The sequence below is a fragment of the Pezoporus flaviventris genome, unplaced genomic scaffold (genome assembly GCF_033815535.1).
Source record: "Pezoporus flaviventris isolate CSIRO_AGI_PZ_B2104156 unplaced genomic scaffold, CSIRO_AGI_Pfla_v1 ptg000073l, whole genome shotgun sequence".
NCBI classification, from domain to species: Eukaryota; Metazoa; Chordata; class Aves; order Psittaciformes; family Psittacidae; genus Pezoporus; species Pezoporus flaviventris.
Window position 1 is genome coordinate 4,200,086 of NW_026892621.1, and position 27,510 is coordinate 4,227,595.

The window sequence follows — 27,510 nt, forward strand, 5'->3', positions numbered from 1 at the left end:
TCATCCTTAATCTTGCTTCGGACTGTCTCAGGCTTTACTTTGTCCTGCTGCTTACTTCTGCTGCAGTGCTAGTTGCTTTTGTCTCTTTATAATCGCATCGTATTGGATGCAATAGCTGCCTCCTGTGCAGCTTCCCTGGGCCTCATTAACTCATGCTGAAGTTTCATATTTCAGATGCCAGTTTTAGGCTTTGGTCATAATCTTCAAAGTAGTTAATGGATCAAGCCTTAGCTACATTAAAGGCTGAATTTTGATCTGTGAACCATCACGACAGCTGCAGTTCCTTGGGGCAATGTAGATTACAAAGCCTAGAAGGAAGTGTGTGGAAGGGAGGAACAAGGCGATCTTCACTGAGAGCAGCAAGTGATGGAAAAAATACTTGGAAGATATTGTACAGACCCAGACCTTTCAAAACTGAATTACTCCAAACACTGATTCCCCCTCTGTCCTAGCACGCAAACCAACCAGCAACACCTCAGCACCATCAGGAAAACAAATGCTGAGTGATTTTGTTTTCTGGAGAGCTACCAGAAAATCTGCTCGAAACTGTGCATTAAATACAAAGCTCTCAAGGAGCCAAGTGCTGGAACATCTCTTCTGCCTTGTCTTCAGTGCTGGTGCTGCTTTCACAGAATGCCCCAGTGCTGAGGCTGTTCAGATGAAGCAGAATGAACAACAATATTCTAACAGAAACAACCACAGATGAGCGGTATCTTCTTCAAGAGGGGCTTTCTGTGAAGCTCATGATAAATACAATGCAGAGTTTACTTTTGAAGGTAAACCAGACCTTCTCAGGCCTATTCCAAGCTAAATTAGTGTAGTTCAGGCTTAGTGTTCATCCAAACAGTGAAGTCCCACGGGTTAATCTTCCATGGAGGCTTCAACCAACTCAGTTAAACCGGTATAAACACTTCTGTGAAGACTCTTGGTTTAGTTTACGTCAATTCGGAATGTGTTTATGGCAACCCAAAACGAGCTATTCTTATGCTTGACTACAAATGTCAGCCAGCTTCTTGCACCGATTATTGACGAAACTGATTTAAAATAGGATCTGAACGTAAACCCGGGTAACCTTCCCGTAAAGCGGGCCGTTCCCCAGCGAAGGGGCTCCTGCAGCGCACGGCATGTCACGTCCTCCCTCTTGTGGCCGACGCGGAGATCCGCAGCGGTAGGAACGCACGGAAGCCCTGAAAGGGATTAGGCTGCCCTGGCAACGGGGTCAGAAACTGGCTGTTGTTTTGGGGTACAGAAACACGGCTTTATAAAAGAAAATAACAGAAAAACTTGAGGGTTTTCATTTGAAAAACAGAGTGGATAACTATTTTAGAATAAAGTAACTGCTACGTTATCAGTAAACATTCCTGTTAATGTATTAGTAGTAAGGTACTACCGGCATGGTATCCTAACATAGTACATAAATATCAGTATACTACTACTGCTAGTATAGCTTGTGCTCTGGGAGAGAATTAAAAGCGAAAGTTGGCAAGGATGGAGAAGAGAAGGCTCCTTAAAGGGACACCGTAGAGGAGCTCCAGTGCCTAAAGGGGCTGCAGGAAACCTGGAGAGGGGCTTTGGACAAGGGCCTGTAGGGACAGGCCAAGGGGAATGGCTTTAACCTGCCAGAGGGGAGACTGAGATGAGCTCTTAGGCAGAAGCTCTTCCCTGTGAGGGTGCTGAGGCGCTGGCACAGGGTGCCCAGAGAAGCTGTGGCTGCCCCATCCCTGGCAGTGTTCAAGGGCAGGTTGGACACAGGGGCTTGGAGCAAGCTGCTCTAGTGGAAGGGGTCCCTGCCTGTGGAAAGGAATTGGGGCTGGATGAGCTTTATGGTGCCAGATGAGTCCTCTGGTCTCTTGCTCCACCCTGCCCAGGTAAAGCTGTCTCTCACACTCAGGCACAGCACTTTCCTGCTGCACATTGTATTCATTTTGAAGCACAAGCTGAAGGCTGGCATCTCTCCATTTCTTCTCACTACAGATGCAGCAATCCTATCTTGTTAGGATCCATCTTTTCTGTGAGAGCACCAGGACTGAGAGATGTAATGAAGTTCATCTAGAGGCACAGAGGCTCAGCACACAGGAAGGGAAGAGGAAAGCACCATGTAACACTTGGGCAGCAGGGAGGAAGTCCTCTGTGCCCCTAAGTCTGGGCTTACCATCTCAGGTCATCCACAGAAAAACATCTGGGGAAAAGACAAAGGTGAGGGCACAGGAAGCAGTTCTCAAGGAGAGGATGGGACTAACCTATAACACCCACCCTTTGGTATGCCAGTGGCACACACCAGCAACCCATGTACCCTGCCTTACATTCAGTAGTGAGGCTGCTGGTAGCACAGGCAGAACCTGTGTGACACCTGGGGAAGCTGGGAGCTCCTGTGCCACACAGGAGATATCCCTTGGGAAAACATGGGACAACACAGGCATGAATGAGAGGGGCTACAGTATGAGCTATGCCAACAGGTCAGCAGTTAGCCTTCGTTTGTTTCTTGTGCTGCTAAAATCTAATGTAAATTGGAAGCGAACACTCAGTGACAGTAGCTTCTCCAGTTGCTTGGCTCTCGAAGTGCTGACTCACAAGAGCTGGCCAGTATTAAGGACTTTCAAGGTGATGGATGGTCTTTCAAAGCATCACCAGATGGAGTTGAACAGTGTGCTGCACAGGTCAGGAGCACAACAGTCATCCCCCAGCAGCCCGAGCAGTCAGAGAATTCCCTGTACCAAGCAACTGGGCATTGCATGGGTTAATGCACAGCATAAAGTGCTTCTGGTTTGCAGCAGGGTTGCTGGGATAGCCAGTGCTGAAATGATTATTACTCAAGATTCCTCCCAAGTCTATTTTCAGTTGTGTTGTCCCCAGATCTGGGATGTTCTGAACTCTGGGGGGATCTGCAAACTACTTCAGTCTGACAGGGCTGTGCCCATTGTCACGGAGTGCCAGCGCCAGCGTCAACACCACCCCACAAGCTCACAGGGATGGGACAGGGCCAACAGCTCACTGCACAAGACAGGCCCAGGTCTCCTGAGGGTGTTGTGGACTGACTGCTGTCAGGTCCATAGGTAAGAGACAGATCCAAAGTGAAGCTGGGAGGCCGGTCTGGAGGCCAGGATCAATGGGGTGCACGGCCAGGTCCAGCTGTACTCATCAGTACCCCTGTAGCTTAGCTTGGGCCAGGGCTGGGCTCAAGTGGAGCTCCTGGGCACACATGCAGGGACCATGTGAGGCTGGTCAAGGCCAGCAAGGCCTGTTTAGTGTCCCCAGGGCCCCGAGACCCAGTGTGAGGAGTGTAGGAGACTTCTGGCAATGCCCTCAAAGAAAATGCATGGAGAAGAAGGAAGAACATGGGGCAGGTAACTGCCTGGGACCCCATGAGTATGGGAAGATGAAGTAGCAAACTTCCCATAGCATGTTTTGATAGAGGCATGGTCAGGAGAGATTGAGTTTGCGCTTGTTACATACATAAGGAGTCAGTTGGGCTGCATTACACAGAGTCAGTATTTGCGTGGTCACCCAGTGGTGGTTCAGCCCTGAGGGGAGAGAGGGACACTGAATTCAAACTAACCCTGAGCTCCCTTTGACACAGTTATTCCCATTGGTTGTTAAATTGAAATGTAGGGTGGGAAAGCACATCAAGAGAACAGCTAGGCAAAGGATGAAGCATCTAGTCATACGGGAGGCCACGTAGGTCTTTGATGACCAGTAGTAACTAATTCTTGCAGTCGTTCAAGAACAAGATGGAAAAAAGTCATGTTGCTATTTAGCTTTATGTTGGAGTCGTTCGTCTGGCTTCGTAGCTGGGGCTCCTCCTCTCTCATCTTGGTTATCCCTCTGTGTTCAGGAACAGTGAAGTGACAAGTGCCAGGCAAGGAAAGGTAACTGCATGGACATTACCCTACTGAACAGCAGTGGGATAAGGTATTCACTGACTGGACATAATGAAAACTGGTCAGAACTATTGCAAAGTTCATCGGTTTGCATGCATTAATTCAAGCCACTGACATACACATTTTGGACATCCTGCTCACATGGTTTGCATTAAAGCATTATGAAATCCCAAATTCTAGTGCCAGATGGTTTTGGGTTACTTTGCTTGTGTGAAGGGGTTTAATTTGGGTGCACGGAAAATGTAAAATATTCTGCTAATAGCTTTAGCAGGACTGCACAATCTGCATTTGCTTTATCCATCAACAGTGCTGTCTGCCTTCTGCACATTATATTCCAAGTCATGATAAAACTTCAAAACGTGAATTCATTCCTGACTTCCCAAGACAGACTACGCTCTGTGAAGTGCTTAAAGGGGTTGACATGAAAGGAAATATTCCTAAAGACCCACAATGCTGAGAAACCACACGGTGAATAAAAATAGCCCTCTCTTTCCAAGTACATGCCCCCTAAGAATGCGTTGAGCCTGGGCCTGAATGCGAAGTGAGAAAGGAGGGAATGGGTAAAGGTCAAGCATACAGCTGTTGCTCCTGCCAGGAGGCATTTTGCTTGCTTTACTTGGTGAGCTGAATGAGCCTTTTAGCTCCTGTTAACAGGGACGACATATTTCAGATGATCTTGGTGCAACAGATGAGCACCAGTATAAATACGGAGCTGAAATAAGATCTGCTGGAATTCACACATCCTGTTCTGCGTGGCATGGGCACGGCAAAGCAGCCCTTGCACTGAGTGTCACCCCCCTGGACCACTGTCACAGCACGTACCGCGGGGCTCCTGCCCTCCCATTAGGCAAATATAGAACAACTTCCCTGAGCCAGTCACACTCCCAAGTGCAAAACGCTGGCCTGGTTAAACCAGCAGCTTTCTAGGATCCAGGACTAAAATAAGCTGGATTGTGTTTTAGGAGAAGCCTTTAAAGTTACTTGTTTAACTGGTGTGGTTTTAGTTTCTTTGAACCTGCTGTAGGTGGGGATGCCAGTGACTCGCTGGGGACAGCCTTGCTTTCAGTATCCTCTTTGCTTATTTCCAGGAGCAGCACAAGTAAGGCCATGACACATGAACAGTGATCTTGTTCTCAGAGACAGAAAGGGAGAGGCTGGTTTGGGCGGAGGGATTCCCCTGGCTCCGCTCAACACTCCCTGCAGTTTCACTCCCACATTTTCCACAAGTATTGTTTTCCTGCAATGTAAAGAGAGGCATTAAACAGGAAAAAAAACCAAACCCAAACCAGGAAATTCAGGTTTCATTTTGACAAGCGCAGTATTGCCAAGGAGTCGATGTGTTTGCAGCTGGACAACCACTGACTTGCATTACATTTGATCAGTCCCCAGGTTCTCCGGAACAATGACTTGGGACTCATTTTTCTATCAAGGTACCCTTTAAAAAGGAAGTGAAACAAAGCCAAACACAGGAGTTTTGCAAGCTGCCATCGAGACCTGTGAGCTCCATGGGAGGTCTACGCACACCAGTGGTCAGTTACATCAATCTAGAGGCATCATGGCTCTGTGAGCACGGATCTCTCTTACATGGTCTCAGGTGAGCTCCCTCAGCTGTATTGCTTAGCAATGCAACCGAGAGCAGATGCTGATGTCAGCTCAGCCTGGACTCAGGTGAGGTGGGGAGGAGTAGGAATACTATCAACAAGTGTGTCAGGCACCAAGGAGGTGCTGTGATCCTGCTGAGCTCAGCATCACACCCAGCGCTCAGAAAGGCTGACTGCGATGGATTGAGTCATACCCTTGGAGCTGAGTGTGTGCCACCTGGCTTACACAACTCCTCTCCAAGCTATGCGGTGGGGTAAACTGCAGAGAGGGCTTCTCAGACTTAGCGAGTCAGCAGACTTTAGATATAACGGTAAGATGGAGAAGCACGTGAAGCAAATAGAAAGCTTATCGTTGCCTTTAGATACTGGCAATGCATCTAAATGGGTTTTTTAGGCGCTGTATTAGTGGGTCACACGTGTCGGAGTGTTATACTCTTTAAAACCTTGTTCTTCAGCCTGTGCTGTATCGATGAGACACTTTCTGTGAAGACAGAAAATTCCCTGTCTTCCTCTGTCTTCTCTCCCACTGGCTCCCCTATCTATCTCGAGGCCATCCGAAGAGGGACAGAGCACCATGTAGTACTTACCAGTGTTTTCCTCTGGAAGACTCTGTGGTGGCTTGCTTGTGACTCTCCCAAATTCTCACCATTTCACACATTTCAAGATGAATGTCTTCCCCACCTGGTTAGACTCATACTCAGTTTACATTGGGACAACTGAATAAAACCAAATCAATTCTCAAGGATGAGAACAAGTGGTTTAGACGAAGTTCCTATGACCTCTTTCCTGAAAACCCCAGTGGGCTTCAGGGTTAGGACTTGCCTACAGCTATTGTCATTCCTCACTTCCAAGTGTCTCAAAGATAGAATCCTTAAAAATGAAGCACATACACTTAGTCACCCTCTGTGAAAAGTTTAGTTTACTTGCCCTGCCTGGTATCACACAAGCACAGACAGGATTCAGTTACCCAGGACAATGCTCAGTTCTCTGAGCCATGAAGTTGTCCTCTCCCTCTCCTGCAGTCTCCTGTCTCCTTGTGCATCTCCCAGCTTTTCCAACAAGGTAAACGTTCCATTAGCACACAACCCAGATTCACTCCAGGGAAGTGGAGTGAATTCACTCACAGCATTGAATTATCTCACTAAAGGCTGCCCACAAGATTCCTACATTAAGGCTATATAAGTAAGTCTAACCCCAGCATGTCCCAGTGCCTGGTCTGCAACCTTTTGCATGTATCCTACTAACTGCATTTGTCTTCTGGATTACTTTTGTCTAGAAATTCACATGCACCATCCACATTCTGCAGTTACTGTTTCTAGCTCAGGTATATGGGCCTAAGTAATCAACAATTATATTCATTAATAACTAAGGGACTGGCACTTTCCTGTCTTAGCAGAAGAAGGTTTCATTTCATTAAGTGAAAATTTCATGAAAGAGCTCATTCAGACCTTCTCTTTATACATGTACAGGGGGAAGAGATTCCTGTGTCCACCAGCTGAGGAATGATGAGCTGTGTGATGAACATGCCTCCTGGCTCTTCCTTCAAACTGAAAATCTGTCCAGGCTTGCTGGAATCTTCACCTTTAGGGAGCAGAGATTCTCAACACCACACAGGAACAGTCTGGCTATCAGTGTGGTATTGCTAGGAGACTGCAGCCATCACGACCATCTCCAGCACAACTTGCAGGTGTAAGTTACAGTCAGCAACACACTGGAGGTCCTGCATTTCAGGTCCCTGTTTCAACCCAAGTGCATGGAGTTTTTAATTACTCCTGTAGGCTGGCAGGAGTTTCAGGGCCACAAACCTGTTTGTCAAGTTGACTGATGAACACATTTGTTTCTGAACATTCCAGTGTCAACGTTAGTCACTGTGTGAAGAGTTTGTAATAATGGAAGGATCAGGAAACACCCAAGGGCATTCCCAACTCAAAATATGAAACACATTCTTGATGCACTTTCCATTTGCTATCACTTTTATCACTTTCCCCACTTTGAAACTGACTGAGAGCTGCTTCCAGGAGACGCTCATGACCCCAGCAGATGATGTGCTTCATCCTGGTGAACACCAAAGACAAAACCATGGTCATTTCTGGAAACTAATGTCTTCCGTCTTCAAAGGCAGAAATCAGTTAATTCTATTTATTCCTTGGTTTTCAGGGGTATCTCACTTCCCTCTTAATTTCACGTACAACTTCCTTTTTCCTATCTTCTGCTAAGTACCAGTATTGTGCCATTTTCAAGCTCACATGGATGAAACATCCTTTTAGATGACTTGTTTCATTAGTATGAGCAACCTTGGAGATGGATGTTTATGATACAATTATGACTAGGCGTTCAGTTGCTTGAATCTTAAAGGAAGAATTCTTTAAAGAAGACTTTAATATGAAGTGTGCCTATTAAAACTGGTGATGCTACTAATAATCTGAGGCTGAGTTTTTGCACATTTAATTACCATAAAATGATATTATCAACTAGGACGCCAGTGAGAAAAACCAAACCATACCTTTGAGCAAACTCAGGCTTTTTACTCCATTTTCTTGAATCATGAATGCTGTAAACAAGTACCATTTCCGCATCATTCTCTTCGATGACTCTATCTACTTTTATAGGGTTTCTATAAATTATGAAAGAGTCATCCATTGCATATGCCACCAACCAGCAATTGAAGATGTCTGCAGTTCTGGAGCCCATATGCACAGTTTGATCTAATTTACCAAATACCTCAGTGATGCTTAAATCACTCACATAGCTGACTGTGAATCTCCTTTTGGAGTATAAATAAACACTTTATCCCACCCCTCTATCTGACACTGAAGCTTTGCTGACAGCTCTCTTAAAAATGACATTATAGGTGATGTGTTCCTGCTTTTTGCTGGTCTAGTGAAGTCCTCTTAAAAGAGCTAGGAGCAAAATACCAGACAAATCAAATTCCCAGGGCTTTCACACAGATCCTGTTTTCTACCCAAGAGACTATACTTCAGCAGTGATCCTGCTGTGATCTTCTGTAGATGTGTTTGGGAGACGGTTTAGTGCTAGACTTGGCAGCTCTGGGTTAGTGGTTGGAGTTGATCTTTTCCACCCTTAGGTCTTTTCCAATCAAAATGGAATATTTTGATTGGAATTCCAACATAACTCCATTCCCAAGGTGATGTAAAGTTGGGCTAATAATTGCGAACCACGGGGAAAAAAAAACGCTATTGCTCATGTAGTGGGGTACGAAATTCAACCAGCTATTCTGAAAGACTTGGATGTATTCTGTCTCCTCCATCAGTCTTCATTTAAGACTAAGATCTTCAAAGTATCGCTATTTTGTATTAAGAAGACATCTAGTACTTAAGCCCTCCTTCAGGCAGACTTGTTCCTGGCTGTCTTCCAAATGGGTGTCCCTTGTTACTGGGCACTATTTTCTTTCCCTTGCCATCAGTGAGCTCTCCTTGAGCAGTAGACCAGATGGTGACTCCTTATTTCTGTTCCTTATAATGCAGCTTCATCAAGCTACAGGACATGCAAGAAGGAACATCTTTCCTTTTACTTGTTTGTTTCTGCCAGTTTGGAATATAACAGTGCTTAATCCTGTTATTTTAATAACAGTATTTTTCCCCTACAAGCCATGTAAGCCACTTTTCTGAAGGAAAGGACAAGTGCCACTGCGCTGTGATGGCACTGACAAAAGCGAGACAGGAGTTTTGTTATGGATCACAACTTCTCTGTGCTACCTGGAACAAGACTTTTCACACTTTGTGTCACTCTGGAGTCATACAAAATGTGTAAGTGGTTTTCCAGCCACACCAGAGAGACCATATGGGAACAAAAAGCATCAGGGAAACAAAATCTCACTGCATACAATATTACAATTCCAGTGTTGGGTGTGCATACAATGGAAGCTGGTGAGATACGCCTGTGAGAATCCAGGACTGTCCTTCTCAATGGGGTATGCTAACACAGCCCCTGTCTAAATACATATGTATTAAAGTAAACCATATGTTCTAGAAAGAGCTATTCCCAGATTCCCTACAACAAGATTTTATGAATAATCCATTATAAAGGCTGGAAAACAGAAGAAACTTACTTAATTGTACAGAGCAGATCACACCTATTGTGAATACTGAACTATGAATTTCTATATAACCATATGTGCTCACAAGTAAATCCCTTTCTGAAACTTAGGGAGCTATCTACAAGACAGATCTGACGCATTAGTGAGAAGAAGGCGAGGATAGCTCCTTCCTAAGTAAACACCTGGCTTAAACCAGTGAACTGCCCTCACAGGAAATGAAAACAGCACTGACCACAGTGCAGAAGTAGCACAGAGCACAAGCTGAGCTGAGCCTTTGTGAGGGGCTCGATCACAAGGGTGGGTTTAAGTCAGCATTACATCAGAATGGACGGTGCAGGGGCATTTGCCTGTGCTTTAACAGCCAGCAAACCCCAGGACCTCTGTATGGTTTTGCAATGTCTGTTTGTATTTCCAGGACTGAAATCCTTACAACAACTTGGGAATATCCCAACAGGAGAAGAGCAGAACCTGACCATATGTGTTGAGAAGTGGAAGACACTTCATGGCTTTAGGATGCTGTCACTTACTAAAAGCTTGCATTGAAGCTGGTGACTGTTTGTGTTTGGTTGAAGCACACAATTAGATCTGTAAATTTAGCTTCGCTGTTACAAACAGCTGGAAGATGCTATTATTATACCATCCTCAGGGGAATATGGTTTCATTTCTATCTACTTCATATGGAATTCCCATGAAAAAGAGTGGAAGTCAGGACAGCTTACAGGAATTTTTATCTATAAATCTTCTCCTTTACAACTGCAAACACACCATGTTTGATCCCCACAGGATCTGGGCTTTTTCTGACCTTTAACATTGCTTCACCTGTGCTATTGCTCTAACTTATGACATAATTAAAGCAAGTCTATTCACTCAGCCCTGCAGAACATCTGAAATACACATCTTCATCACAACTCTTCATTCTGATACTTCTGCTCTGGTGCTTTTTACTACCTTCAAGCCAAGCACCTTTTTATGACCTTTTACTCATCCTCAGCTTGTAGTTCCTCATGCAGTTAAAGTGACACATGCCTTTTTTTAGCACATAAAAACATTCTAGGAACTACAGAAGTGTTTGTCGCCTCTGTTGGTCTGATTGTTTGCATCTGTTCCTTGGTTGAAATTACCATGGAATTCCATTATCCTACGGCTGCTGATAATGTTTATATTTCATAGCTAATCTCTGCCTTGACTGTGAGTTATTCCCACTGCTCCTTCCTGACAAGCACACTCCTTAGCTTTGCTTTGCAAGCTTGAAGGGAACATCCTTTTTAATAATCTTTTGCTTCTCAAAAGAGTGCTTGTGATAAATGTGTTTGTGCTTCTACTAAATATTTAATGAAGCTGAAAGGATGCTGCCATTTCAATAAGAGGTGGGATAACTTCACTTAGTGCTCTCTCACACATGCTCTGCACTATTTCAGGTAAAACACCACACTGGAAAAAAAAAACAATAAAGCAGATAAATCTCGGTAATATTAATGCAATTCTTTCCCCCATGTCTATCTATCCACATAGAATTTATGTCTGAGAGGAATGTGACTATAATATTTTCCATTAAATTATCATGCTGCATCTTTCTTGGCAGAGGCTGTGATAAGGTGAAACAACTCAGTTGCTTGTTTGACAGATTATTACAGTAATAACGAAAAGGAGGAAAAAATCTTACTCATGATTTTAGTACTGGGATGGGGGGGGGGGGGGGAGAAGTTTTAATCCCTTTTGCTTTGGCAGGTTGCAAACAGGACACCAGATGGATATATTTAATAAATAAACACTGTAGTCTCCGATCTACCTACAGCCAAGTCCTTACTCAGCCTCCTCTTACTGAAATCACTTGGAGTCCAGTCAAGTGCAGATAAAGAGCTTGTTTCATTTTTTGATCCAACCTGAGTATTGCTGCATCTAAACCAGGTTAGGAACCCGATGCTGGGGTGAGGTGGGAGTGTGAAAGCACCACTAAGCCTTGCTTTTGTACTTCTCCTCCAGGCTCTATCTGTCTTGCAGTCAAGTCAAGCTACAACAATCTGTTATCTCTATTTACACTTGCCTTTTGAAAACTCAGAGAAGCTGTTCGAGCATCTGGGTATCCCTGGGCTGCTGCTGTACTCTTGACATGCTGGTTTTCCCCTAGGAATCTCTTTCTTTCCCAGAGCTGCCTGGAATAGCCATGTGGGGATACCCTCTAAACAAGGTAAAATCTCTGGTGGTACAGATGCTTGACAGCAAACATATGCTGATACAAGGTGGGTTGATTATGGATCTCAGATGTAGACATCCTAATCCATTCGACACAGTCCAGTACAACTGCCCAGCAAAGAACAGTTGCAGCTGTTGGATCCGATCCCCCTCTGAAGTCACAGAGCAGGAGGCACCTTGTTGAAGTAAACAGAATTGCACAAGCATTCAACCGACACAGACATCACTCAGACTCGGGCTCCCGTAGTCCAATCATGTGGAATTAATAATGAATATTGTTGTGTTTGGAATCAAACGCTCCAGAGAGATCTTCTGGCACAGGTTCCTCGTCAGCAAAACCTGAATTCTGGAATCACTCGTGTAAACCCCTGGGCGAAGTGAGCAAAGCACGTAAAAGAAAGTAAGCACCACCCAGGGCTGCAGATTGACTGCAGCAGATGAGGGAGGATCAGACAGCTGATAATACACCCTGGTGTGCTTCAGTGCCTTCACTGCTACAGCCACAAAAATAGAAGCAGCAGCACTACAAAATCGCACCCTTTAGTTGAATATCCCATTTTAGAGGGATACCAGAACTCCATCAAGAGTTACTGTGTACACGTAAACATCTATTACTGCTATCATGGCATAGTGCCTAAGCTACTTTACACTTCAGGTTATATAGGTTATTCTTCACTATTTTTTCTGTGTGTGGTCTTGCAGATATCCTTCAGCAAGGACTGCTCCATCACGCACTACATCCTTCTTTGAAGTGGCATACAGACCATCAAATATTAGTGTCATTTCAACACTGTCAGCTTAACAGACATAACAATTAGCCCAACGGTGCCGCTGCTGGTGTGATAAAAGGAAACGACAGCTTGAAGATGGACGTAGCACAAAATATTGAAGTATCCTGAGCAGCTGGGGCCAACAGGGTGTTCCATAGGTTGGTCTAAAAATAAGAACAACAAAAAGAGGTTTTGTGGTGGTGGGGTTTTTTTTCATGTCAAAGAACATGCTTAAGGGAATACTTTATTGAGACATGTTCTCACTGCATCTCAGTCTAGTACACTGGCCACTGGTTGGGCCTCATGGTGCTTCTGTACACAGGTTGTACCCTCCCATTTCATGTGACACCAATCTGCTGCTTCAGGCGTTTGCCCTAATTGAGTCCCTAAGACTTCCACCCTCCTTCATACCATAAAAGCTCCCGCTTTTTATTCCACAGGACATTCTGAGTGACTAATTTCCTGTAATTCATTGCACACTTAGAAAACCTGTCTGGCTAATGAAGCCACCTGTCTGATCACTGACAATCAATGGAGTAACTTGCTTAAAAACGCATTAGATCTTAAAGACAGCAGAGTCTCTGAGCACACTTAATGCTGTCAGCTCTGTGAGTACTAACAGACTTTAATTACTTTGACCAGCTTTTCCATGCACACACCTGCCCACGGGCCCATCGCAGCCCTAGAACCCCAGCCCCTGCCTGAGCTATGCCACGGGGGTGCTGGTCTCCAGCTGTGCTACAGCCATGTCTGTGTGGCTATGCTCTGGCTATGCTCTTCGATCGGAGCCCAGCCCTGCCACCATCAATCACAGCCTGCATCTGTTTACTGCCATCAGACCTGACCCAGGTGGACCCTGGTGCAGGTTGGCTTCACCCTGACGTGCAGGTTGGCTGCCTGGCCTCACCTCAGACCTGCCGGATGACCCCGGCTCCAGGCTGACCCCAGCTGCCACCCTGGCCTTGCCCTGCCTGCGTGCTGTACAGCATGGCATGGACCAGCAAAGACACCAAGAAGGCAGGGCCCAGCTCTACAGCACGCAGGAAGTGCTTTTTGCCAGACCCTAAATGTGGCTATCTGTGCAACAGCCAGGAGCAAACTAATCATTCTTGTTATATACATTAAATAAGTAATGATTTCCAATCTAATCAGCTAATTATACTAAATCAAAATGAACTAAGCATCTGGAATTGGTACTTTTACTTCTCTTCAACCAGAACTCTGTAAGACTGTATGTAGCTAACTTAGCACAGACATTCTTTCAAATACAATGGATATATAAGCTTATGAAATCATTCAGCCATAAGCTTGATTATAAATAGGAATACTTTAACAAAGAAGAGGCAGATCTTTCCTGTTACCTGTTGCACCATCCAGGGGATTATGCCTTCTACATTTCAGAAGTCTCTTCAGATCACCACTGAAGCTTCCTGAACTCGTCATGTCTATGGACAAGTAGTAACCAGCAGGCAGTCTTTCCTCCCGCAATACACCAACTGATTCACTGGGTGTTCTACCAGGTCTCTTCCACAGCCAGCTGACTAGGACTTTCTTAGAGATAAAAATACAGAGCTGACTAGAGACTCCCTCTTTTCCTTTCAGCAACAGATGATTACCTTTCTGCAGAAGTAACCTTGCTGGACATTGGTGACCCACTGGGCTTGCACCAGGTGAAATAGAGTCTCTTAGGTGGCACTGTAATACAGAATGTCACAAGCTGAGAAAGTTGGGGCTGTTCAGCCTGGAGAAGAGAAGGCTGCGTGGAGACCTCATAGCAGCCTTCCAGTATCTGAAGGGGGCCTATAGGGATGCTGGGGAGGGACTCTTCATTAGGGACTGTAGCGATAGGACAAGGGGTAATGGGTTAAAACTGAAACAGGGGAAGTTTAGATTGGATATAAGGAAGAAGTTCTTTATTGTAAGAGTGGTGAGGCACTGGAATGGTTGCCCAGGGAGGTTGTGAATGCTCCATCCCTGGCGGTGTTCAAGACCAGGCTGGACAGAGCCTTGGGTGCCATGGTTTAGTGTGAGGTGTCCCTGCCCATGGCAAGGGGGAACTGGATGATCTTAAGGTCCTTTCCAACCCTAACTATTCTGTGATTCTATGATTCTAAGCAATCCATTGATCTTAGATGCATAAAGTCACTTGCCAATCTTTACCAACAAATAAACCTTTGTTCTACCACTGGAATTAAACTTACTGCAGAGGCTGGGGCAAAGCATGCAGGGGCAGAACAGTGCAAAGCTGGTTGTGTGCTCCTGCTTTGCCCCGGCCTCCTGTCGAATGGTGGGGCTGGAGGAAGGAATGGGCACTGGCTCTGAAGCTGCTGCTGGCAAGTTGTTACCAGCTAAACCATACTCCAAAAGCAGATTCTCTTTTGACTACTTAACCCCCACAGTGACTACTGTAGGTCTCCTTGGTTAGAAAAATCCCACAGGCAAAATGAAGTAAGAGTTACTTCAACAATACACGCATGTGGCTGAGAAGCAACAACAATTGCCCAGCAGCTGAAACAGTTCTCTACCCATGTGTCCAACCACTCAGAGGAAAACAAGGCAAGAACACTGGTTGCAAAATGTGATTTGTAGTTTTATTTGGTCTTAAAATGGTTTGGCTCTTCATCCAGCACTTCTAAGAACTGTCTGCATTAGGAAAGATAAATTGCTGAGATGAATTACCTTCAACTAGTGCTGTACTTGAGCTCCCTTGAGCTATAAGCTCCTATGAGCACTTGAGGCTTGGGATTTTGGGGGCAGAGCTAACACAACAGAGTAGTCTGGGGCTGACATAAATTTGTCTTTTCCTTGCACATAAGGAATGTAAAGACTTTGAACTTCTACCTTGTTCTCTGTTTACTTTGTTTTCTATAGGAAGTACTGACTGAGCCAGGAAGATGTCATGCCTCTTGCTTTTGTTCTTTAAGGGCAAGACTATCCTCTGCCTAAATATTAAAGAGAAACCTGCAAAACAAGAATTGCAAGCTTCATTAAGACACAATGAGCCAAAATAGTTCTTGAGGTAAGTACACAAACCAAATGCTGTTAGAAGATGCTGTTATTATCTGCTGGGGGAAAAAATTCACCCATTGTAATGAAACCAGGCTAAAAATATCCTGCAGGAACAGTGGGGCTGCATTTGAGGCGGTACTCTCAGAGAGGATGAGGAACTGATTTGTCACCAGCAGTAACACTCCTTGAGCAATGCGTTTTCACTCACGGTTGCACTTCGCTTCCATTGCAGCCAAGGCAGAGGCCAGGATAAGGTCTGAAGTTCCGACTGTCGTGGTTTAAGCCCACCTCGTAACTCAGCATCACACAGCCGCTCGCTCGCTCCCCCCTTCTCCCAGAGGGGTGGGGAGGAGAACTGAACGGATTCCTTCAAGCAGATGCAACAGGTTTGATTTGCTCAGGGTGATTCATTGGCTGTATCCGTCACAAAGCTCCGTAAGTCTACAGATTGCCACCAAGATTAGGCCTGCAGTTTCCCAGCTGCAAGGACAGTGTAAGCAGAACACAAGGAGGGGTCAGAAAAGTTGTATTGCAGTTGTTCTGTCGGTCTGAAATCCCCGAGTCCTGTTACAAGGACTCATGCAGAAGCAGGTTCGAGTACTTGCAAAAAAAGTAAAGATTTGATGAAAAAATGGAGAGCTGATTTGCTCTCTGCAGTCTGCCTTAGTGACACGGATCTGTTGTTTGGTTGGGGTTTTTTAATGCAGAGTAGGCATACTCATGATTTAGAAGCTCTGTGCACTCCCTTAGCTACACACATTATTTCTCTTCCTTTATCACCTGAATAAGAGAGCAGTAATTAAAACTAAACCCATGACTACTTGTGAACAGCACTGTAACGTATCCAAGGCAACCAAAAGCCATGAAAACTGTTCTGGACTATGACAGCAGAGATGAAAAGAGTAATTAACGCAAAGAAATGTTATGATGAGTTCAAAGCTTGTTGGCAATGTTGACGCTTTCACACCACTGTTAAACAAAGACCAGAAGGAGAGCTAGCAACAGATGTCCTGAGACGCTGTCGTCTGACACTCCCGGACAGGCCTGAAGGGCTCGTCCCTGTTTCAGCCCCTGGTGCTGATACAACCCACCTGGTTTAGATCTGTAGGAAACAGAGCACGTTGTGAAACACAACAGCCCACAAACACAAATACGGCCGACTCCAGTCCATCTTAAACAAACTGCACTGACCACGCAGGAAAAGACATCCGCTGTTACTCATACACTAATAAAAGCAAGCTAATGACAGTGCTATAACACTGGATTTACAGCTTGAGGAAAGGTCAACCCAGCGTCTCCACGCTGACATTTTACTCCCAGTCCCAGGGCCTGCTGGGGGCTCTTTTTCTCTTGGGAAGGACATTCCAACACCGTGTTTAAACGGGGGGTGTTAAACCAACCCATGACGAACAGTGACCGTGGTGGGCATTGCCCGTGCACTGTACTGCCAGGGCCTGTCGCTCAGGAGGGTGATTGTGCAACACTTGGTCCCGCATTCATTTACCGAGTTCCTAGGCAAAACGGGCAGGGTTTATGTAGGAATCCTCACGGCTGCGTGAGGCATTTACCTCACTCCACAAAGCGGCAGCATTGTTTGTAACTTATCTAAGCCATTCGAAGAGTGAATTTTGTGCAACAATTCCACTGAAAACAAACCCAAGCCACCACGAAAAACGTTTTCTTTCAGGCGTCTTTTGGCTGCAGCACGCAACGTGTCAGGAGCCGTGTTCAGAGGCGTCCGCACTCACAGGGCTCCGGTCACAACCGGGGGCTGTGTCGCGACAGCCCCCGCTGTCCACCATTTCCTGCGCTGCGGCGGCGGGAGCCCGGCCCGCCCGTCAAGATGGCCGCCGCGGGCGGGGCGCAGCCGGCGGCACCCGGGCCGGGGATGTCCCGGCGGCAGAGGAGCCGCACGCCGTGTCGGCGGCGGGTGCGGGCCGGCGGCTGCTCGGGGGCTCGGCACTGCCGCCCGGGCGTGCGGAGACGAGCGGGTTACTGAGCAGCAAAACGGGAGCCCGCGGTGGCGGCAGCGGGCAGTGCAGTGCAGTGCAGTGCAGGACGGGACGCCGGGAAGCCTCGGTTCTGCGTGGGGCCCCGCGCGTCCCATCCCCGGCGGGACGCCGGCGTGGGGGCCCAGGCAGGAGGAGCGCGGGTTCAGTCCTGCCCTTCCCCCGCCGCGCCGCGGGGCAGCCCGAGCTCCCCTCCCGGGTGAGCCGGCGGGCGGGCGAGGGGAAGAAGCCGGAGCTGCCTGCGCAGTGAGTCACGGTGCGGACGGGCACAGCCATGGGCCCAGCCCGCCGCAGCGAGCGCGGCCGGACGCGCAGAGGCCGGCGGTAGGCGGGCCCCTCCCACCTTCGGACTGCGATGGTTGGGCTCCCCCGTCCCGAGCTCCGATTGGCCACCCGCAAAAGCGGCTTGCTCCCATTGGCTGAGGGGTGGGCTCAGTGAGCCGTGCGCAGAGTAGTAGGGCGGGGCGGGGTGATCCTGGAGGGAGAGTGCGTGGGGCCGTGTGCAAACCGCGTGTGGCGCAGCCAGAAGGGACGCGGGGCGGGCGGGCAGCGCCGGGTGAGCGGAGCCGAGCCGAGCGTCGTCCGGGCGGGCGGGAGACTGCCGCAGCGGGGCGAGGGGCCGCAGGTAACTGCCTGGGGGCTGCTGGGGCCGCGGGCGGGCAGCGGGGGCTCAGCGCCGGGGGATGATGGCGCTGGCGCACTCCGGCCTAGTGCGCGGGAAAGTGGCGCCGACTGGGCCCGGGCGCGATTCCCTGGTCCGGAGCGTGTGGGGAGGCAGCGGCGTTGGACGGGGAGCACTGGAGAGGGAGCGCGGCGGGCGAGTCGGGCTCCGGCGCCTTCTGGGAGGCGGTGGTGAGGAGCCTGCGCTGCTTAGAGAGGGGAGGCCGAGGCGGGGGGGGGGCTCCCCTGGTCCGCTCGGCCAGGCCGGACGCTCCCCGGGAGCAGCCTCCCGCGGGCCTGTGGCGGCGCTCGGCCGCTGGCCGGGGTCCGGCGGCGGCGCTGGGTAGGCGGGCAGCGCGGGGGTGGGCGGGCGGGGGGAGCGCAGCGCGGCCGGGCCAGGTCGGCGGCGTGGGGAGGGGAAACCGCCCGGCCCGGCCGCGGCCTGAGGCGTGTGAGCAACTTCGCTGTGGGTGAGCGCTGCAGCGACCCCGGGAGGAGGCGGCGGTGCGAGCCCGGGGTGCGGGGCAGGGGCCTGTAATTAAATTGTTTGTTCTTCTCTCTCCCCTTTTCTGTGTTTTGTGATGATTTCTGTTACTTTTGACGCGCCGCTGGACTCGGCCGAGCGGGGCCGGCGGCGCCGCACCACGTGGCTCGCTCCCCACGTGTGAGGCTCCGCCGGAGACAAGGGGGTCGAGGTGTTGCAAGTGTTTGTCTCCGGCCACAGGCGCGGACGGTGGCCTGCTCCAAATCCAAGTGTGACCTATAAATGGATAGGAAAAATAGCCTGTGACATCTACAGAGTGCGGGCTAGTGCAGCAGCCTTTTATTTAAGTTCCTGTCAGGCGTAGTTCTCAAGTAACTGCTGTTACTCATTTAGTATCCAGAATTGTCAGAAAGGAATCATTAAACGTAATAGTGGGGTTTATTTTTCATTTCAGCACTTAATAAGCCCCCCCTTGCCAGGCAGAGGTAGGGTTGCCTAGTCCGTGGGGTTTTTTTTCCACAGAGTTGCCTAGACAAGCAGTCCTGCGTGTGTCCTCAGAGGGAAGAGGTTGAATAAGTTCACTAGGGCTGCAGAACAACCTTGTGAGTTGCAGGCTTAACCTGCCATGCTTTAAAACTGGCTTTGTTACTATCAGGACTGAATTTTGTGTTAGGAAGTTCTCACGTTGCTGTTGTTTACTTGTCTTTAAAAGTTTAAAACTCTGTATGCAGATAGCAAATAAAACGGGAAAGTGGCAGAATGTATGTATTTCGTAGATAATTTTTAAGCTCCACTCTATATTAACTGGTATCTATAGGCAGAAAGTGCTACAGAGTGGCTTTGAACTTCTACTGTCCTGATTTATGTCTGCAAAGCTGTCCAAGCTTTACTAGGCTAATCAAAGTCATGATGTCTTTTTGACATGGTTTCTGGCACCTAAACAGGGATCCAAGTTCTTGGAGTTACAGTTAATATTCACATGATGATACTCAGAGCTTGGCTGTGGAATGTATTGAGGGGACGCAAACGGAGCGTAGTGCTTGGCTTTCCACTTCTGCAGGTTTTCCTTGATGTTTCACACTACTTCCCCTCAGAATTGGGGTATTGTTACCTGGTGGTCAGGATACCCAATCTTGTATCTTTTCCAGTAAGGACAAAAGCCAGAGGCAGGAGCATCACTAACTTGCTGTAGCATATTTTCGGGTTACAGATGAGGCAGTCCAACCAGCTGAATGCTAAGTAGCTTTGGTGATGCTCGTGTGTCCTGTATTGAAGAATCCTCAAAACATGCTTCTTGGGGAAATACGAGCACAGGAGTAGCATTTCTCTTTAAATGAATACTTTGATTTCTCTTTTGAAATGCCAAAACTTCGGCTGCAAGTCCTTTTCTGCCTTTCCATTTCTTTATCTCGTAGGAAAGCAAAGCTGTACTTCCTATTCCTGAGGGGTTTTGCCATGTTCAGGCTGGATTCTCATTTTAAGGTGTGGTGTAAGTTGGCCACCAACAGCCTGGAAAGAAACTCCTGATTTCTCAACATTTGCCTCTTTGAGTCAGCTGACTTGCTAAAGAGCTCTTAAGTACACTGGCTGTACCAGTGGGATTTTATCTAGTCTGTCCTTTGACTGAAGGTGTGAAGTCATGTTAGTGTTGAATGGGAGTGATACTTCTAGATCAAAAGAAGCAGCTGGTGAGTACAGTGAAGAGAACTGCTTCTGCTACAGTGGGCTATTGAATTCTAAGGAATTGCTAGTATCCAGAAGAATTGGGAGTCATCTTGGAGGCCAAGTTCAGCTTCAAGTTAGTTTTACCCTTGTTTGTTGAAACAGCCTCTTTCTCAGAGGGTATCTAGGCTAAAAGACATAAAATAAGCATTTCAGTGGAGCTCAGTGACAGTCCATGCCATCTAGATGGGCTACTAAGGTATATGGATATTAAATTTTGTATGTGAAGACTGGAGATGAATAGCACTCCTATTTTTAAAAGTGTTGAATGTGTATAAACTGTAAAGCCACAGAAAAGCGTCATCTTCCACTTGAAGTTTGATACAAGAAACTTGAAGTTTCTGATATCGCTGTAAGAATCACAAAGAAACTTTGTCACTTTGAAGTTTGGTGCTAAAGTTGCACTCCAAAGCTTCAGATCAGACCTAGGAACCACTGTGGTGGCACCTCTCACATGGATCTTTCAGCTGGTCTCGGCCCCTGATCTTTACCAGTAGGAATTGTACAGAACAAAGTCTAAAATTCAGTCTTAACCTTGCAGCCATTCAGCAAATACTGTTTATTTCAGCTTCACATTATGGAGCTCTGTAGAAGGAGTTCAGGTAAATTACTACTTTCTATAGTAGAAGGGTAACTAGAGGTAACTGAACTTGCATTACTTCACAAGTTTTAGAACCTCTTCTACAGGACAGGGGCTAGATGTGCATTGCAGGATTTTACCTGGCTCAGAAATGCCAGATGGGGTTGTAGTTGGAATTTGTTTTCCATTGTTATTTTTGCTGTTCTGGAGAGGTGAAATTCCAGTTCTGGTATGTAAGGAGGGAGAGGGAGCTGCTTTGAATAACACATTTGAGCTGCAGAAAACATTGATAGATGTGATTGAGAACTTTCCAAGAAGACTTAAACAAATACTTCAGGTATCCTTGAATGATAAAAGGAACTGCTGGAAACTTGCCTGTGATGGCAGAATGGAGGAGTATTGACTAATAGAGAAGAACTTGACCTTGGGTGGGTTTTACTGTCCTAATTGTGTTTTTCCTGCAAGTAACTGAGAAATGCAGTGGTGTTCAAACTGCTTAAAGGCTGTCCATTTAAGGACAGCCAGGGCTGGATTTTGCTCCTTAAAGGTGGCTGTTGGCTTTATCTGAAAGCTAAATCTTGACATTGGTTTTTAAAACAATTTATGCTGGTGGGGAATCTTGTTCTGTGTAAGGCTTCTTAAAGTAAAACTGGTGTCAGCTGCATACTCCTAGCTGCTGAACTGGTATTCAGTTTCAGGTGTTTCACAGGAAGAATGGAGAAGTTGAACACTGAAACACTGGTGAAAAGAAATTCCAGGCAAACTGTTTGGTACTTTCATGTACTTAAGGTCTTCGAAGGTAGAGCAGCACGATTTGTAATCCTACTTTGTTGAAGCTGCTGTGGCAGCTGTAATGTTCCAGGTATCTCTGAATTCAGGGGAAAAAAGGGGCCTCTGAAGATAAAGGGGTTTACGTTAATAAATAGTCTTGATTGTGCAGAGACTGATGTTTGACTTTAGATTTCTTACTTAGCAAATTGGCAAAGATTAAACTATGTACCAAGGGAAAGGAACTTCATGTTTTCCTCTTGAAGAGCAGTTAAAAAGGAGGAACTTTGAATCAGATGTAAAACTTTTCTTTTCCACATTCCTTTGAGGCAGTGAGTAGTAAGCTTTCATCCATCGTGCAGATCCTTACTGGCACATTGACAGGCTAGGTACAGGCTGGCAGATGAATCTTAGCATAAAAACTTTGCCCTGTGTATCTGCAGCAGGTTTAACTCACCTCTTAAACCTTTGTCTTCTAAGGTATGTTAACCTAACTGGTTTTGTTGGGTTCTTTGTGGGGTAACTGCGGGCAGTATTCAATCCTGTCGTGACATGCTGTAGTCTAAAGTTGGTGATCGGGAATCGGTCTGGTAGTTGTTACTATCTGTTGCTATAATGGCAGTGATATCCTGCCATTCTGTTACAGCTGTTCGCTACTATTTTGTTCTCTTTAACAGGTCTTATGTTGCTGTTCTGTAATGTTCTCATGTGTGAAGACTCTTGAGAAGAGTTGCAAGATGAGTGAAGAGTATTTCTTGGTGTATAAATTCAGAGACCCCCATCTGGTCCCTCTTGAAATGAAAAGCAGCATCAGCTCTTGTGACTGAGCCCAGCTCCTGCAGTTGGCTTTGCCTGTGTTTTTCCTGTTCTGCAGTGTCAACAGGGTTGCTATGAAAACAGGCATAAACAATAGCACACTGAGTGCCAGCTGCTGCCACCACAGTCGCAGCTCTTCACCCTTGGGTGTCTGATGAGGTGCATGGAAACCCTGAACACCAAGATGAAGCAGAGAAGACTGGGCTGTGTAAAATCCAAGTTATACTTCTTTCAGTGCTCAGTCAGTTGCTTGGGTGATTTTATTCTTGCTGAGATCTGTTTAAGATCTCCTTTCCTCCTTTCATTGCAGAACTCCTTAAGAGTAAAAAAATCTGGTCCAGCTGGAAGGTAGATGTGGGGTTATGGAGGTTGCACTAAAGTTTGTATCTCTTGTACTTTAAATTCTTAGGCTTCTGCTCAGGTTGGAGGGATGGATGGTGGCTTCTGTGCTGAAGATGATCGGAGAGAGAGGAACTGTTTTGAGGGAGGAGTGGAAAAGCCACACTAAATTTGTTCGACATTGGAGTGCTTTAAAAATAACCAAATAAAAGTTCCTGTTCAGATACACACTCTCCATTTAAGAGCTAAATGTTAGGGTACTAATTCTGGTTCCTTCTTGAGGTCATGTGCTGTTCTTACTGCTTCTGTAGTGGCTTCCTTTAAGACGCATTCATGAATGTTCCTGGTAATCTGGCATGCTGACTGGCTTGGGGGGAGGGAAGCATTCTGTAACATGATTTAAGTTGTCGGGCTACAGGAGGATTATCTTGATGGGGATCAGGTAAACCACCAAACATACCAGATAATGATTCTACTTCTCTTGGGTTAAGCATAATGAAGTAGGAGAGAGAATCTGAAGTATTTAAACTTAAGGAGACTTGTTCAAAACAAAGCTTGATGTGTGTATTTTTAGACCAGTGTACTTTAAACTTGTCTTCAAGAACACTTTAAAAAACGCCTCTGATTTAAATGTTTAACTTCCTTGTTCTTTGCTTTCTAATCCTAGAAGTCTTGTGTAACTGCTTTACAGCTTAGGGAGTTACAGTGCTGTGACTGCAGTCTCTGCAACCTGCCCCATCCTGACCACCGCATCTGTGAGTGTGGCACATGGGGTTCCTGCTCACCAAAGTGCTTACCTCCATTCCCCAATAAGGGCAGAAGTGGTGCTTTATGCTGCCTGGGGCAGGCACGCCTCTGATGCTGCCCTAGCATTCTAAGAATGTTTTCCAAGTTAGCCTTCTAAATATCTGGCAAGTGTCTGGTTTCTTTTAGGGAAGCCATACCTTTTTAAGACATTTTCTTGCATGTAAACCTGGGAGTAAATTGTACATCCTGAGCTATAGGCTCGTATAGTGAAGTTGCAGTTCTTGTTTGTCAGAGTTTAACTGCTGTTTAGGCTATAAGTGAACTTTAGTCTCCATATTTGTACTAACCTAATGTGCTCTTTGAGGTTTTAGGCTTAATACTGCCTATTCTAGAGCAGAACTTGTTCAGTCAGTAAATATTGTAGATCAACAACTGCCGGGAAGATAATAATTTGAGAAACTGGGTTTTGAGTTTAACTCTGAGGAATAGGACAGAAGGTGCGTTACAGAAAGAGAGCAACAGGAGGCTGGTGAGGCAAGAGCTGAAGGGGTCTCCTTTATTCCCCCACCCTTAAGCATTTTGTAAGTTTTGAAAACAAAATCTGGCTACAAAAAACTAGAGGAAAAATTCTCCAGTGTCCTGTGTGTTTGACTGTTCAAAGCTGCCTTTCTCCAAGCAAAGCAGAGGCAAACTTTCATCCTCTGCAGTGGTTTTTCCTTCCCTTTGCCAGTATGGTGGGATACCTCTCCATATCTTACTGTAATGTATCCCTGATGTGGGTGAGGAGAACTTGTTCCAACAGTGTGTGTCTTCCTCCACAGGTGACCTTGCAGCCATGAGCAGCAATGAGTGCTTCAAGTGTGGGCGTACCGGCCACTGGGCTCGGGAGTGCCCCACTGGAATTGGCCGTGGTCGTGGTATGAGGAGCCGTGGCAGAGGTGATTTGATTGCTGTGGTTTTCATTGTGTGTGTAGTAAGATCTGTAGCTGACTGTTGTGTATAGTATGTAAATTCAGTTCTCTTAGTGGGCAGTGAAGCAGTCAGGACACAAATGGGTAATAAGTTTTGCTGGTTCTTACTTCTGCATAAGAATTTTGCCAGGGGCATCAGAGAGTGGAGCTAACTTGTCAGTTCAGGGGGCAGTGTCCCTCATTAACTCTGAGGAATATTCTGAATTTAAGGATTAAGCATTTTTTTCTCCTGTTGCCCGTTTCAAGCAGGCTTCCAGTTCATGTCCTCATCTCTGCCGGACATCTGCTACCGCTGTGGTGAGTCTGGCCATCTTGCCAAGGACTGTGATCTTCAGGAGGATGGTAAGTATCACTAAATATTCTATCTCCTCAATCACATGGACAGAGAATTGTGGTTGAAGAGAATGGTTCAGTACACTGATGGTAATTTACTGGGAACAAGCTGTATGTGTCCTTCCTTGGAAGCATGCTACAGCTCGCTCTACCAAGGTTTTATAGTCTTGTTTGGTGTGTTTTTCTTATTGTGGAAGCCTGCTATAACTGCGGTAGAGGTGGCCACATTGCAAAGGACTGCAAGGAGCCCAAGAGGGAGAGAGAGCAGTGCTGCTACAACTGTGGCAAACCTGGCCACCTGGCTCGTGACTGTGACCACGCAGATGAGCAGAAGTGCTATTCCTGTGGAGAGTTTGGACACATTCAGAAAGACTGCACCAAAGTGAAATGCTATCGGTAAGGACTGGGAAGGGGCAACTGCAAAAGCCACCTTAAGGGACGGATGTGTTCTTTATCTAGTTTTGATTAGGAAGTGAAGCTTAAACTTGGACCAGGGAGCTTGTTTCTTGAAACAGTTGTTTAAGACTTAAATGCCTGTTAGCGAAGTCAAGTAGTGGACTTGATGCATGTCTCTGGATGGCCAGAGCCACGCAGGCTTGTGCCAGAAAGCAGTACATTCCCGAGTGCACTGTTCTTGCCCCCACTGAGGTTCCCTCCTGTGGAGGAAGGAGTGAGAACATGGTGTATTTGAGTTAAAATTAACTGCTCTCAAAACAAGGCTGAATTGCAGGCAGAAGTATTGGAGCAAGCAAACCCCAGCGCGCGCACACACACCCCCCAAACCCACAAACTTCTGTATTCAGTGTACAGTGGTTTTGGCATACACTGATGAATTAGAGCTGATCAGTTGGGGAACAGTTCCTGGCTGTAAAGACAGAGACTTGCCTCATGTCAAAGACTTCTGGAACACTGAAACTGATGTCTTGAGTGAGGAACTAGCATTGCGTGAGCAGATGATGCACTTGTCAGCACAGGATTGCTTCTGCCGGTACCTGTTGTGGATGGTTCTGATAAAAGCCTTTGCCTTTCCCAGGTGTGGTGAAACTGGCCATGTAGCCATCAACTGCAGCAAGACCAGTGAAGTCAACTGCTACCGCTGCGGCGAGTCAGGGCACCTTGCACGGGAATGCACAATTGAAGCTACAGCCTAACTATTTTCCTTTGTCGCCCCTCCTTTTTCTGATTGATGGTTGTATTATTTTTCTCTGAATCCTCTTCACTGGCCAAAGGTTGGCAGATAGAGGCTACTCCCAGGCCAGTGAGCTTTACTTGCCGTGTAAAAGGAGGAAAGGGGTGGAAAAATCAACTTTCTGCATTTAACTACAAAAATGTTTATGTTTAGTTTGGTAGAGGTGTTATGTATAATGCTTTGTTAAAGAACCCCCTTTCCGTGCCACTGGTGATAGGGATTGATGAGTGGGAAGAGTGGAGTCAGACCAGCAAAAACCCTCTCTGGGTTACATGGAAGTGATCCTATGCAGGAGGAAAGAAAATTCTGGAAGTGTCTAAACTTCCTCATAACTTTTATTACAATGGCCTTGGATTGTCTGACCTCAGTAGCTGTTAACACCAAGTAATACCTGTATCGGGCCCTACCTAGAGCATATAGCTGAGTGGGAGTAAACAAACAAGATGCACATGCCTGTTAATGGCCATGAGAGAGAGAGAGAGAGAAATCAGGAATAAACTTAAAAGTAACAGTAATTCAGTCAATGAATGTTCATGTTGGAGTTACAGAACGTTATGGGGAGCTTTTGAATAAATACTTCAATCTGGAACCCAGACATCAGTGCTCATAGCATATACAATTTGGAGCTATTCAGGAGTTGCAAATAAATGCATTTTCACAGAAATCAAGATGTTATTTTTGTATACTATATCACTTAGACAACTGAGTTTCATTTGCTTGTAATCAGTTTTTAAAGTAAGATGGTAAAAGCAATTGAAGTCCTAGAACATAGAAAATGTAATTTTAAACTATCAATAAAGCTGGAGGAGGAAGGGGAGTTTGGCTAAAGTTCCTTTTGTTTATTTTTGGTTTCATGTACACAGTGCAAAATAACATATTAAAAAGGGGTATGTGGAGGTGTAAAAAGCTTAGTTTGGACTTTTTCTTTTGTGCTGTCTTCAGTTCCCATGGGGTAGGGTTACTGGGGCCGTGTTGTGCGTGCAGCCTGCGGCCGGCGGGTGTGCGAGTTCCCAGCGTGGAGCAGGTTAACGGGCTGTTGGCAGCGCCGCAGCCTCCGCAGCTCCCATTACATCAGACACCCGGTGTTGCAGGCGCTGCCCCTTCCCATGGCTCAGCCCACGGTGTTGCTTCACTGGGGGATATTCAGCAGGTACGCTCCCCTGATCTGGTGCCTCCGCTGCGAGCGTGTACAGCCGTGACTGGCGAGGGAAAGGGGCAGATGTCCTGTGCTGCCCAGGGCTGTGCCACGTGCGTGGTGGCAGAGGGTGTGTTGAAGGCAGTGGGCCGGAGCTCCAGCAGGTTCTAGGGAGGGCTCTGTCCCTTCACCATCAGGGCTGTGTGCTGCGCTCCCCTTCTGCGTTGTCACGCACAGCCAGCTTCGAGT

The 27,510-nt window shown here is 46.7% G+C and overlaps 1 protein-coding gene across 4 annotated transcripts in view; it reads left to right on the forward strand.

Annotated features, from left to right (window-relative positions):
* The window catches only part of CNBP (CCHC-type zinc finger nucleic acid binding protein), a 95,845-nt gene extending 68,808 nt beyond the window's left edge, over positions 1-27,037 (forward strand). The window contains exons 2-5 of one of the 4 annotated variants that reach the window (XM_061472966.1): positions 24,462-24,571; positions 24,851-24,946; positions 25,135-25,333; positions 25,971-27,037. In XM_061472966.1, coding sequence (XP_061328950.1) covers positions 24,469-24,571; positions 24,851-24,946; positions 25,135-25,333; positions 25,971-26,088 — 516 coding nt within the window. In that variant the 5' untranslated portion in view covers positions 24,462-24,468 and the 3' untranslated portion in view covers positions 26,089-27,037. Of the gene's footprint in view, positions 1-24,461; positions 24,572-24,850; positions 24,947-25,130; positions 25,334-25,970 lie in introns of all 4 variants that reach the window. The other 3 variants (XM_061472965.1, XM_061472968.1, XM_061472967.1) reach the window with 3 other exon arrangements.
* Positions 27,038-27,510: the final 473 nt, after the last annotated feature.